The sequence below is a fragment of the Camelus dromedarius genome, chromosome 6 (assembly GCF_036321535.1).
Source record: "Camelus dromedarius isolate mCamDro1 chromosome 6, mCamDro1.pat, whole genome shotgun sequence".
Taxonomy (NCBI): Eukaryota; Metazoa; Chordata; class Mammalia; order Artiodactyla; family Camelidae; genus Camelus; species Camelus dromedarius.
This window is the reverse complement of record NC_087441.1, coordinates 42,353,513-42,367,610: the sequence shown is the minus strand read 5'-3', so window position 1 is coordinate 42,367,610 and position 14,098 is coordinate 42,353,513. Positions and strand designations below refer to the sequence as shown.

The 14,098-nt window shown below is 40.1% G+C and overlaps 1 protein-coding gene across 1 annotated transcript; it reads left to right on the top strand.

The window, feature by feature from the left end:
- Window positions 1-8,820: 8,820 nt before the first annotated feature.
- RFPL4B (ret finger protein like 4B) lies at window positions 8,821-9,729 on the top strand. Its single transcript, XM_031455880.1, is given in 1 exon segment — window positions 8,821-9,729. A coding segment is annotated over 1 exon segment (909 nt).
- The last annotated feature ends 4,369 nt before the right edge of the window (window positions 9,730-14,098 follow it).

Here is a 14,098-nt window from a genome sequence, read left to right as displayed (position 1 = left end):
ATTATAATTAGCTATTAAGTTGAAATCCACCCAGTATTCAGTTGTTGGTGGTGTTTGTGATTTGGTGAATTAAATCCATAATGATATTCTATTTCTTAGTGATTATTTTTCAAAATTTCTTTCCCCACTGACCTATTAGTATTGCTGACAAGGTCAGCTAGCAACCCTATGTGTAACAGTTCAGTGCTTTGCATTATTTCCTTTCCTTTGGCCTCACTATTACAGAGAAATGACCAGCAGTTAGGTGCCAAGATGAAAAACAGGAGAGGATGGATCAAATATAGACTGTTGATCTTTGAATAATTGATGCCTGATAATCCTAGAAGAGCAAATAAAACAGAGCTGCATGAATATTTTCTTTCCCTCTACATATACTTAACTCAGTCGTCTTAGAGTTGTATGCCTTGGGATTTGATTTTTTTAAAAGCCAAACAGAATGCCTTTTTGCCTGTTCTCTGTGATGCCAGAAAAAGGGATCACAATTTGATAAATTGATTTCCCCCTAGTGAGACAATTTCTTGTTTAATTTTACCCTACTCTTCCTAAAATCACCATCCTATGGATCTCAACAAATCTAACTGCATAAGTGCGTATGTCTCATTTACATCCTTTCCTACTATTCATAAACCCTCCCACAAAGGAAAGGGGAGTGATGCTCAGCAATTGGCTTCCTGCTTGCCATCAAGGTTAAAATCAAAAGTACTGCAGTCTGGGGCTCCAGTTTCTGCAGAGACACGGTAGATGGCAGTCTGCAACGCAGATTCCCGTCTCTCAGCATTGCAGGGGCAACCGGCTGGGAAGAGATGGAATCTCTGGACCGGAGTGTTGTTTTTTCCAGCTTAGTCAGAGGAAGAGGTTATCCTCCTAGGAAATGATTTCTCTGCATAAACTTGGTTTTGCCGAATCAGTAAAGTAAACTGCAATTATTTGAACTACTTTGACAGCAAAGAATCTTAAGCTTCTTTAATTTAAGCCTGAAAAGAATCTGCACTTCGAAACTCTTCTTCAATGCATGGGATAATCTTTCAGTTATATGATGTGCTGACTTCCCTGTGCTTCATTTTTTATAAATCCCTAATACAAGATCACTCTGGGCAACCTACAGATAAGTCCTCTGGACATTTCATAAACACAAGCTGGATATACTTTATGATTTGACTTTCAACATCATGAGTGGACTAATTTGAGCAGCCGTGTATGCTCTCTCAAGGCCATATTTAATTAGGTGACTGTTCTTTGGTTATTTTAAAGCATTTAAATTTTTTTCGCATAATATTCCCCTCAAAACTTAGTGATTATTTTTCAGTAGCCCTAAATGGTGTGTAAGACAAGTTAAATTTTTTTTTATTACAGAAGAGGCAGGCATCTGGGACAGTTTTGTTGAAGATTTTAAAACTGTGACTACTTCAAATATAAGCAAAGAAATCGTTTCTAATATGCTACTTATTCTTAGATGCAAAGGAGACCTTGGTCAATACCAGTAACAGATTTTTTTAAAAAAGAGAATTTCCCTAAAATAGAAGTTCTTAGAGGAAAGGAGAGATGTTATGTGTAAACTGTGTACAGCACTTACATTGAGATTTAATAATTTAGGTAGACACATATCCACTCTCACACTTTTCCAACTTTCCCTCCTGTCCAGATTTTTGTCCTCTAATTGGGAGCTTTCCTCTGACCTCTATTTTGCAGCGTGTGTGGCCTGCCTGGCCTTTCTCACTTGAACTAATATGCTACATCATATTTATTTTTCCAGACCTCTTTGTCCATTTAAAGTTCAGACCTGTATCCAATTACACAGTCCCCTGGAACTCCTACTCTGACTTTTCCTGGCCTGACTCACTCTTCTGGCACAAGTTAGGCTGAAATGGTAGGCATTTTCGGAGTTTCTTCCATTGGACTGGAGGCCATTGGACTCCAGAATTGTGTTGTCGATTGCAGGAGTCTCTTTCTTCAGTGTCTTCAACTATTCCCCTTCCTTAAATGCTGGTGTTTCTCAGGGTTCTGCCCTGGGCCCTCCTTTCAACTCTGCACAGCTTTTGTGGGCAATCCCAATCACTTCTGTCTTCCAGTTACCATTTATATTTATATGCTAATCCTTTCCATGTCTGAGTCTGGCACCCAGATCCTTCCCTTGAGTGTCAGAATTGTAGATACCTCACATTTACAAAGAAACTTAGATGTCTTGCTGGTCCCCATAGCAGGGGTATGGGATACAGGGGTATAGTAATATATTATTTGTGGTAGGAACACATGAACCAGTAAAGAAATTCATTACAAACTACCAATCCATAATACTTGTTGGGCACTTCCTATAGACAGTCATACATAATTAGTATTCTTTTAGGGTGGGAGGAGAGCTTGGTTAGGAAATGAAACTATACCATTTATCTCCATTTCATTTATGTGGGTTAGATTAGTTGGCATTGCTTTCAAAGGTCTTTGATGCTATTTTAAGAACTGAGCATTAAATGGTATGACAGTTCTGAAAAGAGGATGTCTAAAAACAGACCAAAACATGTCCTTTATTATCTGTGTGTAGATGTCGTTGAAAAGATGTATGTGTAAACATCAGTCCAGTACATACCACAGGCCATCTTGTCTACTTCACAACATTTATTTGCCTTCTCATATATTTGTCTTACCTCCTTTAACTGCACTGTAACATATAGGACATCAGCTATGCCATTCCTGTTTTGGGATGGCCTCAGTATTTAACAGCATGGGTATCTCAAGGACAGTAGACACTCATTGGATGTTTGTGTGCAAGGCTGGAGGCATTGCTGGCTCTTCTGAAGGAGGCTAGTTATTTAGGTTGGTTTGTTTGGATTTACCTCTTGACGACAGGTAGCATGCTGCTAAGATGGCAGGCATGTTGTGTTTAGATGATAGTTAATTGAAAGATTACCACCTTACACTGTGTACACCGGACTGTGCTCACTATGCTAATTAGCCAGTTGGTCATTGCCATTTCTTTCTTTGCAATGATACCATGCTAAGGAACTCACTAATAGAATTGTTAAAAAAAAAAAAACAACCAAAAAACCTGAAGAGCTAATGTCTAACGACATTTAGAAGTATAGAGACATTCCATGAGTCACACCTGTCTCTTCAGTTAGGTGATAAACTACCAGTACAATGCAAAATATGGTAGAAAATGTAGCTGGGATTGAGGATTTTCAATCCTCAGATGAAGTCTGATGTGATTATTAAGATAGCATGTATCTGTATTTCCAGAAGCTAAAAGAGTTAGGTTAGCACCTATTTTACCTGTGCTTCAATTGGATTGGATTCTATGTGTAAAATGCACTTATTTTAGCAGGGTACAACTTTATTTCTGTCTCCTGTGAAAGACAACTAGAAGTAGGCAGTCCAGAGAGATTTAGTAAGACACTGGGGGCACACAGCTTCGTGACTGTAGAGCTTTAAATTCATCATCTGAGAGGTTACAATGGTACTAGCACCTACCTCCTCGAGCAGCAAGGATTCAGTGCTAGAAAACATGTCACATACTTAGAAAAATGCCTGGCATATAGTAAGTGCTTAGTAAATGTAATTTACTAATGTGAGGGAGCCTCAGATGAATCAAGAGATCACATCAATAAATGAAAACTAACACTGTGATAACTTACTTGGAGAAAGGATGAAGGGTGCTTTGAAAGGATGTAATTGGAGTTTCTGACCTAGTCTGGGAAACACTCCCTGAGGAAATGACACCCAGCTGCATCTGAACCATGACCAGCGTTAGCGGGTGGCTGGTTGAAACTGGTTCCAGCTGGAGTGAACCCACCTGTCCTGAGTTGAGAGGGAGAGCGAGGAAGGACTGGAAGGAGAGTTTTGTCTGGATTTCAGAAGATGAGCCTGGAGAGAGGGGCAGCGTCCAGGAGGACATGGTAGGCATTTTGGTCTGTATCTGACAAAATACAGATACAGAGTATCAGCAGTGGGCAGCCATTGAGCAGGATGCCTTGGTGGAGAATGGAGTTAATGTGGCTGGATATTTGCCTTGTTCCTGAGCCTGATGGCAGACTCTGACCTCACAAGGCTGAGGAGCCCCATGGGAGCAGACTGCAGGCAGCTCACTTTGATGTACCTGGATTCCCTGAGTAGGGGTGCAGCTCTCCTTGTTTGGAGAAATTTGCAGGCTGTATTCAATAATACGGTTGAGTGTCAGTTAGGTGGAAAGGAAATTTATTTCGACCCAGACTTCCTCGACTACACGAAAATATTTCGACAGCCCTTAACCGGAGGAGAAAACATATGGATAATCTGAAAACACTTATCTTTGGCTCTAAAAATCTCAAAGATACACAGCTCCAGGGGCAGGGTCACATGTCCTTGCTCCTGCACACTCACCACTCAGGTAAATTCACACTGTTCCCCTCTGGCCTCTGCTCAGAGTCTGGGACCTAAAAGGTGACAGAAGAATTAGCCTACTTGGGGTGACTAAACATTACTCCTTTATTTCAGAGTGGGTGGACTAAGGTCATTGAAACTTACAGAGAGACCTAGGTTAGAATTCGTTACTTACAGAAAATTTGCTGTAGTTAAGGATATCTGTGGCCAGCTCTTATCCAGATAGGAACACACCTTGTGAATAAAACACGTAAACATTATTCAATTTTTTCCTCAATATATTTGGCAAAAAGAAAAAAAAAAAGCTTCAGAAGAACCAAAAAAATAAGAGGTTTGTGAATAGGACCAGAGTAGAGATTATATATTATCAAATATGTAACTATGGACTCTAATCATCTAATCATCTCTGACTTTTTTGTAGAGTCTGTCCTTTCCAGTGAGTGCAGGAGTAGAACATTCTGTATATTCTAAAATGCCTAAAATGTCTCTGTGGAGCTTTCCAGGTCTGCAGAGCATGGATCCTTTTGAAGAGAAGAGCATGGGAGCTCCATTAGCGAGCTTTGGCGGCATTAATAATTCAGAGAGGTGCCTTATGTCTTCTTTCAGATACACAGAAGGGTCCACTTTAATGTAGGACAGGGCAGCAGAGAAGAAAGGAGGATGAGTCCCACACCAGGGGATGGGAGCTAATTGTGAAAAGCTGCCCCACTACAGCTGCTGCCTTTTGAAAAATACAGACTGCGCTTTAAGCCAAACACATCATCTTCTTGTAGGGATGTTAGTTCCTGACAGGGCTGACTATGTCCCCGCCCCTCACCAGAGGCTGCATCTTATCTAACTAGCATGTATGAAAGTCAATTTCTTCTTTAATCAGGAAGCTATGGAAACAAGCTCATTCTGTGATTTAATCTTAACTTGTAGAAGCACTAATGATAATTAAAAATTATTCCAAAAATTTAAAAAAAATATTTATGCACATTTTTGATATGTTGTCATGAGACTGTTAAGATATTACAGAAAAATGGCTCCATGTATTTCCAGCACTTGAAAATTTTTTTAAAATGTCATTTCTCCCTGAACTCAGCATTTTAGTAGTAATAAAGAATATGGGAATTAAATATTTCTGGTGAAGAAATATTTCTCCCAGCAAACAAAGGCTCAGGCCTCACAGAGTTAGTGTATACTCAAGCCAAAATCAGAGCTGGCTGAAAAATGTAAATCAAAGAGAGATGACACTTTCTGTCATAATTAAGCATCTGTTAAGGGCCTACTAGATGTCATGCAGTGCTATGGAGAACAACCTGATTTGGCATCATCATTGCAGTTAAATAATTTAAGTAGAAAAAAAAGAACCTTATCATAATTGGACGAAGAAAGGAAACTGATTCATACTTAGCTGCATCACATGAACTAGTTCTGAGACGGCAGAAACCACATGAAAAAGATGGTTGGGTTCATCATTAGGGTGTTTGGCTGCCAAGAAACTAAGATTTGGGACTGCCACTTGGAGTTATGAAATTTGTTGTAGAGCAATGGTCCTTTAATAATGGTCAGAAGATTTCTGGGGGGGAGACCCTATTAGGGCATCTGCAAAGTCTTCCAACTAAATATCTGTGGCAAGCCAAATTTTCTTCACATAGTTCAACCAAAATAACGTATCGCAGCAGATCAGCAGAAGCAGATGTGAGAATCCATCTGTCTTCTATTAAGCAGGAATTACAGAGGTTTGCAAACATGCAAAACAGTGGCATTCTTCCCACTAATTTTTTTTTGTTTCATAAAATAAAGTTTTTTTTTCCATAAAACTGTATTATTTTATGTTAACATATAATGGTTTTGTTATTTTAAGTGAATTTAATAAATTCTTTAAAAATGCCTCTCAGTTTTAATTTCTAATGATGTGGATATGGAGAAATAGAATTCACATAAGCACAAAGATTTTGGGGTTCTCAATCAGGTGTAAGAGTGTCAAGGGTCTTGAGATTAAGATTTTTTTTAAAGTTTGGGACCCATTGCTGTAGATGTTTAACTCAGGAAAATGAAGATAGCAACCAAGTAAAAATACAATGAAGGTTGTACAGTTGTCCTTGCAAGAAGAGCAAGAATCCTTCTGAGAAATGGGAGGTTATTTGGAATGCGTGTATTGCAGGGGAAGTCTTAGATTGCCCTTAGCAACAGGAGGAATTCACTGACTTTCCAACTCCCTTTAGTTTTTATTAAAACAATTTTCAAAATTGAAGTATAGTTGATTTATAATATTGAGTTAGTTTCAGGCATACAGCGAAGTGATTCAGTTATATATATATATATATATGTATTTTTTTATTTTTTAGATTTTAGATTATTTTCTTTCACAGGTTATTACAAGATATTGAATATAATTCCCTGTGTATATAGTAAATCCTTGTTGCTTATCTCTTTTATGTATAGTAGTTTATATCTGTTAATTCCACACTCCTAATTTATTCTTCTCTCCTCCCTTTCCCCTTTGGTAACCATAAGTTTGTTTTGTCTGTGAGTCCATTTGTATTTTGTATATAGATTCATTTGCATAATTTTTTTAGATTCCACATATAAGTGATATATAATATTTGTCTTTATCTGACTTACTTCACTTAATATGATAATCTCTAGGTCCACCCATTTTGTTGCAAATGGCATTATTTCATTCTTTTTCATGGCTGAGTAATATTGCATTTATATATATCTCTCACATTTTCTTAAACCAGTCGTCTGTTGATGGGCACTTGGGTGGTTTCCAAGTCTTGGCTATTATAGATAGTGCTGCTATGAACATAGGGTGGGTGTATCTTTTTGAATTAAAGTTTTTATCTTTTTTGATGATTGTGCCTTAGCTCTTCTTCATTATGATTTTCATTGTTCTTTTTACATCCAATAAAGACACTATGTAATTTATTGTTTAAACTAGGACAATCCTGAAAGTAAATGGGTGTGTTATTAATATGACAGAGCAACAGGCTTGCCTGGCTGCTCTCTTTCTTATCCTGTTCAATAACTACCCTCCAGGAGTGGAATTGCTGAGTCAAAGGATATGAAAACTTCTGTAGACCCTCTTCACTCAAGTTGTGTCAGAGATGTGATTACATTAGGCAAGGCTTAATTAGATTTCAAAAGTGTGTTTCTGTATTTGCTCTCTAAAACATTTTGTTTTTTAAAGTAGAGCTCTGAAATTAGAGAATCTAATTCAGGTGGCAGTAGGTTTGCTAGCCTGACAGAGAGGATAACTGTAGTAGTGTGAAATCGGACATGTGACCTCATGCTATCATCTCGCCCCAGAAGAGTAAGTTTACTTGATTAGACTTGGGGCTTAGACTAGGATCCTGATTGTGGGCGGGGACTGTGCTCCAGGCACTGTAAAAAGTCAGATGATCTGAGCTCAAATTCACTTTGCAGAGAAGCCTGGAGAGGTACAAGCACAGACTTTAGAGCTTTGGGGCATCAGCTGAAAGTCTCTAAATCAGTGTAAGCAATCTTTACTGCCTAGGCTGTTTCCAATATTCCATTTCTCTCTCATCGGTTATACTTATCTTTCAAATGCCTTTATCTGTAGAGTTCAGGAGGGAGAGTCAGTCTTATCCTGTGTAGCAATAGACAGGATATCTGCCTTCATCCGATTGCCCCTTCTCCCATCCCTGCCTCTGGTAACCACAAATACGACCTCTTTTTCTATGAATTTGTTTATTTGTTTTTTTTGTTTTTGAAATATAATTGACCTACAACACTGTGTTAGTTCCTGTTACACTGCATAGTGATTGAGTATTTCTATACATTTCAAAATGATCACTACAGTATGTTTAGTTAAGATATGGTACCATACAAAAATATTACATAGCTATTAACTGTAATCTCCACATTGTACATTTTATACCCATGACTCACTTATTTTGCAACTGGAAGTTTGTACCTTTTAATCTCTATCACTATTTCTTTCCTCTCATCCCCTCTGGCAACCACGTGTTCCCTGTAGACTTTGTTTCTGTTTTGTTATTTTATTTCTTTTGTTATTTAGATTCCTCATATAAGTGAAATCATACAGTATTTGTCCTCTGTCTAACTTACTTCACTTAGCATAATACCATCTAGGTCCACGTATGTTGTCATAAATGGCATATTGCAAATGTATATGTATAACATCTTCATTCATCTATTGTTGGGGACTTGGGTTGCTTCCATAACTTGGCTATTGTGAATAATGCTATTTCTCTTTCTTGTGATCACTTAACATTTTGAATAGTTTTTCTCACAGAGAGTGCGTTTACTTTGATTCTCTGGTGACTTAGTGTCACTTCCATTTATAAATTACAGAAAGATTTGTATTATTTAATTTTTGTATTGAGTTTAGATACAGCCTGGTTATTGAAGAGCAGATTGTGTACAGAAGGCTCCTGATCACTCCCAGAAGCTAATAAAGGGCCATTTCAGCTCAGTTCACTGCTGAAGAAGAGCATGGACAAAAGTCTGCAAGAGGAGGCAGCCTGTGCAATTCGTCTGGATGCTTTCTTCATTGCCCTCTCCTGTGCCCACATTTTCTGCTTTGATTGCAGGCAAAGTCGGATAGAGGAATGGGAGGATCTGAAATTGACCTGCCCCATATGTCGAGAAGTCACTGACAACCGTGTTTTGGAGGAATGGCAAGTTGAAGAACTGGCTCTTCTCATCTCACAGCATGGTTCCCTGCTGGATCAGAGTCTGCATATCAGTGATGAGTGCTGGAAGTTCTGAGAGGATATAACTCTGGATGCAGACACCGCCAACTCCTTTCTTGTCCTCTCTGATGACCTAAGGAGTGTCCAGTGTGGGAAGTTCTGCCAAAACCTGAAGGAAGGTCCCCAGAGATTTGCCTACCAGCCCTGTGTCCTGGGCACCCCGTGCTTCTTCTCTGGCAGCCATTACTGGGAGGCAGAAGTGGGAGAAGGGAAGGAGTGGGCTCTAGGGGTCTGCAAAAAATCAGTCAAAAGAAAGAGGAAGAGCAGTTTCTCCTCTGAGCATGGCTTCTGCATCATCAGCATGAAGGCAGGAACAATCTATACTGGCTCCATCCTAGAAACCAGAATTCCTGCAAGCCCTGGCCTCAGCCAAGTGGGAATTTTTCTAGACACTGAGTTGGAAGAAATCAAGTTTTTTGATGTTAGAAATGATGCCCTCATCTACATATACAGCAGTTTCTCCTGTTTGGAGCCTTTGTGTCCATTCTTCTGTCCTGAGTTGCCAGGAGAAGGTGGTAGTGGTGCCCCCCTGATCATCTGTCCACCGGAAATTCACCCCTTCCTAGAAGCTTCCTGTGAGGTGAATGAGGTCTTTGATGTGAGAAATGTCAGAATGACCCAGGAAGAGACAGTTTTGGAGGACTTGTAGCTAAATGACTGGGTTTTAGGAGGTGTTATTAAGCTCTTTAAAGCTTCAGGTTTTCAGTCTTTACTTGGGGATAACTGTGTCTCTCACGCCAAATAGCTGTGATGATCAGAGACTAAACTGTACATTTATTGCATAGTAAATACAATAGGGAGTTTTCAATTATAAATTAAATTATTACAGTTTTGTGGATAGGAATTATGTCTTTTTCATTACTTTATGCCTTTTCTGTAATTCTTGATAACTCTCTGAGGGGAAAAGAAGAATGAAAACCAGTGTGAAATATTTAGATATCATATTTAAGTGAGAGTGACAAAGGTACTGGGAAAGAACTAAGTTTCTCATTTTTAATTTCTTGAAAGACAAAGACCCTTTGACTGAGGTAGGTGTAGTTAGTGGTGATTCGTGTTTGCTTTAATGGGAATTATCCTTTGCCCACTTTAATAATTGGCCTATTGGGTGGCTGTCAAAGTGGTATGGTATATATAATGGGCAAAGGGTGCCAACAGGATCAGCCAGAGAGTGTCAAGTTTCTCTAAGATTTTGAACCTTCTGGAGTCAGTTATATAGGGAGGGAAACAATTGTTGGGAAGGCTGGACCCTCTCACATCCAGTCTGAAATATGTCCCTCTTCCTTCCCACCAAACCCACATTGTCCTAGACTGCAGTTTCCCACACCCTAGTCTTAAAAGCTCATGATGGCTCCTTTTCAAACCATTCAGCTACTTTCAGGTTGTATTATTAGAAATTTACAGAGTCAGCTACTTCCGTGGTAGCATCTGCTCTAGAAGAGCTGGGTTGTGATACATTCTGGAGTCTGTCTTTGACTTTCCTTTCCAAAGAGACCCAGAATTATCATCTCCTGTTTCTTTCCAGTTCCAGTGGGGATGGAGGGACAGCCCAGTTTGGGTGGTTTTTTTTGTTTTTTTTTTCTATTGTTCTTATTCCCTTTTAATCCCTACAGCTTAATTTCAGGGGCCTCCTTGCCCTTCTCTGACACTGGGTTTGGGTGGGGTCTACCCTGATCTGCCTTAACAGGTCTTTACAATGTTGAAACAAAAGTTTTCTGAGACAATACCTATGATGAGTGATACACTATAATTCACTTTTGTTATGGAAATGACAGGCCAGCCAAGAAACAAGCACCACTCAGAGGATTGGAGTACTCAGATTTATTATGCCAGCGGGCTCAGAGGGGCTTCTGCTCTAAAGCTCTGAGCCCCTCCAAGACGTGTGCATGAGATTTTATAGGGTTAATTACAAGCTTGGGGTATTTGGCCAATATGCATGGAACAGCTTTAGCAGCATCATTATCACAAAAGTAGAGGCAGGGAGGCAGCAAACCAACATTTCAAGGCCACATATATCTCTTTGAAAACCCAGTTGGCTAGCAAAAAAAAAAAAAAAAAAAAAAAAAAAAAAAAAATGAGCAGGGAATCAGCAAACTGACACTTGTTACACTTAGATTTACTAGTAGGCCCAACCCGGCTTTTCCTTCACACTTTTATTTTATTTTATTAGAAAAAATGCTGGTCTCACACACTAATTTGATTTTACAACTCACCAATAGGTTAAGAACTGCAGTTTGAAAAGCTGGGAAGGTTCCCGGGCTTCCAGGCCCCTTCTCCTGTCTTTGAATGCTAAAGAGAAGACAGCCCTACTTTCCCTAGGACTAGAGGTAACAGTATGTGTTGTATCTGCATTGTTGTGGGACACAACGCGTAGGCCAGTGACGTGGGTTTGTAAAAGAATTTATCAGAGATGAAGGAGGAGAATGGTGAAGGAGTTTACTAGGGGAAGGCTGCCATAGTGTGAAGGAAAAGCTGGGCTTGTCTAACAAGATAACTCACAAATCTAAGTATTGGAATACTGATCTGAGTTCTGCTAGACTAACTTGTAAATCTAGGTTAATTAGTGTTGGTTTGCTGTTCTTGTTTTTTGCTAGCCAGCTGGGTTTTCAAAGATACATATCTGGCTTTGGAATGTTGGTTTGCTGCCTCCCTGCCTCCATCTTTGTGATGATAATGCTGCTAAAGCTGTTCCATGCATATTGGCCGAATACCCCAAGCATGTACTTTACCCTGTAAGACCTCATGTGCACATCTTGAAGGTGCTCAGAGCTTCGGAGCAGAAGCCCCTCTGAGCCCGCCGGCGTAATACATCTGAGTACTCCAACCCTCTGAGTGCTGCTTGTTTCTTGGCTGGCCTGTCGTTTCCGTAACAATAGACAACAGTGGGCCATACAGACAATAGATGCCTATGTGAGCCCCAAGGGTCGGTTGTTGGGGTCTTTTATTAGGCAGAGTCACAAATTACCCGATCGGCTTGTGCACAAGTCTCTGACTGGTTGTAGGTGAGGTATTAGTTTGTTAGGGCAAACATGCCCACTAAAGAATGTACTTTATCTGTCGAGGGATCACAGGCAGACATCTTGTTGCCGAGTCCAAACTTGCTCTGCTTGCAGCACGACAGGCCAATAAATCTGGAGACAAGGTGTTGGGGCAAGGAATGGCGACTTTATTCAGAAAGCCAGCAGACCGAGAGGATGGCAGACTAATGTCTTGGAGAACCATCCTGCTCTAGTCAGAATACAGTCTCCTTTTATACAAAAAATAAGGGTGGGAGAGGGAAAATAAGGGAGGGGATGTAGTTGATTGTTGTAATCTTTTTGCTGCAGGCATTCTTTGTTCTTGCAGCCATCCCCGTGGGCTAGTCATGGTTTCCTGTAAACCTCCAACAAAACAAAGGTTATTCTCTACTACAATCAAAGAGCCCAGGAATAGGGGTCGTTTGACTTTGAAGGACGCCATTTGGCCCCACATGCATATTCCAGGTTCTTTCCAGGGCCATTTGCTTTAAAGGATGTTCTGTCTCTTCCTCACGGGGATTTCAATTCCAAGCTTCCGTTCATCCCAGCTAAAGGACCTGAGTGATTTTTTTCTTTTCATCGAACATTAGGGGAAAATGCCAGTGGCCAATGATTGGCCTGTTTCCTTTTCCCTGCCCAATTGAATCACTGTGGTCCAGAGGAATGATGGGGACTGGGTCACATGCTCATCCTGTGGCCAGTCGCTATTTATCCTTAGCAAAATATTTCACATATCTAACTCCTTAGCATGTCTATTGCTACAAACCTAATCCAAGCCTTTCATATACCTCATCCGAACAATTGGGACAGCCTCCTTCTTTGCTCCACTCTGGCCTTTCCATGGTTCATTTCCACCCTGGCTGGCACCAGAACAATTCTTTTAAACTACCCATCAGGTCGTTCCTGTCTTAAACCCTTCAAGAACTAACAGGCCAATTAGAATAAATTAGAATAACTATTTGCCCTCTCCCACACTCTCCCCTCACTATTCTCCAGAAGCATGAGTTTTCTTTCTGTCAGAGACTTCTGCCAGAGCCAGCTTCCTGGGGCACAAATCCTATTTTCATCACTTTTAGTTCTGTGACCTTGGACAAGTTACCTAACTTCTCTAGGCCTCAGTTTCCTAATCAGTAAAGAGGGATTAACAAGAAGCCCAGCCTTTAGCATTGTTGTGAGGGTTAAATGAGATAATTCTCGCTGATTGTTTAGCTCTGGGCCTTGCTTGTAGATTGTGCTATTTGTTTCCAATTAGTGACATCATCTATTATTTTTGGTGACATGTGACTTTGGCTGTTTACTTAACATACTCTATCATGTTGTAAACATCTTTTTAATCCCAGTTTTTTAAATACTTTAAACATATTTAGGAAGAAGTATTGCATTTTGACTAGTCTTTCTTTTAGTAATGAAATGATTGTTTCTGAGACAGGAGGGAAGGGGGCAGGGCACAGCCATTAAAGGAATGACACAGCAATTAAACATTTTGACTCTCAGTAGACCTTGAGGCTCAAGATTGCGGGAGATTTGACTTCCAGTAGACCTTAACTTTCGTTATATGCTCATTGAACTGCATTAGCATGATAAATGACACACCTACAGGCTCCATGACAGTTCTGAGGCTAACCATAAAAGGTCAAAAAGTGGGTCATGGCCCAACTCCTGGGAATTCCTGCCCCTTCCCCAAAGTGGTTGGAATAATCCTCCTACTTGTTAGCATATGAAGTTATGGAGCCCATAAAAACTAACAACTTGGCACCTCACTGTCACTCTCTCTTGCCTTCTGAGATAGCCTGCATTCTGTGTATGGAGTGTGTCTCTGAATAAATCTACCTTCACTCTACAATGGCTTGCTCCTGAATTTTTTCCTGTGTGAAGCCAAGTTCCCTCACTTGATGGGGCACATCCCAGGGACTTGCCTGGGACCCAGGACATGTCCATCCTCTCTCGCCCCATTTTCCCTGTATCAGTATTACTTATAGTTTGATAGAAGAAAGCATCTTGGAG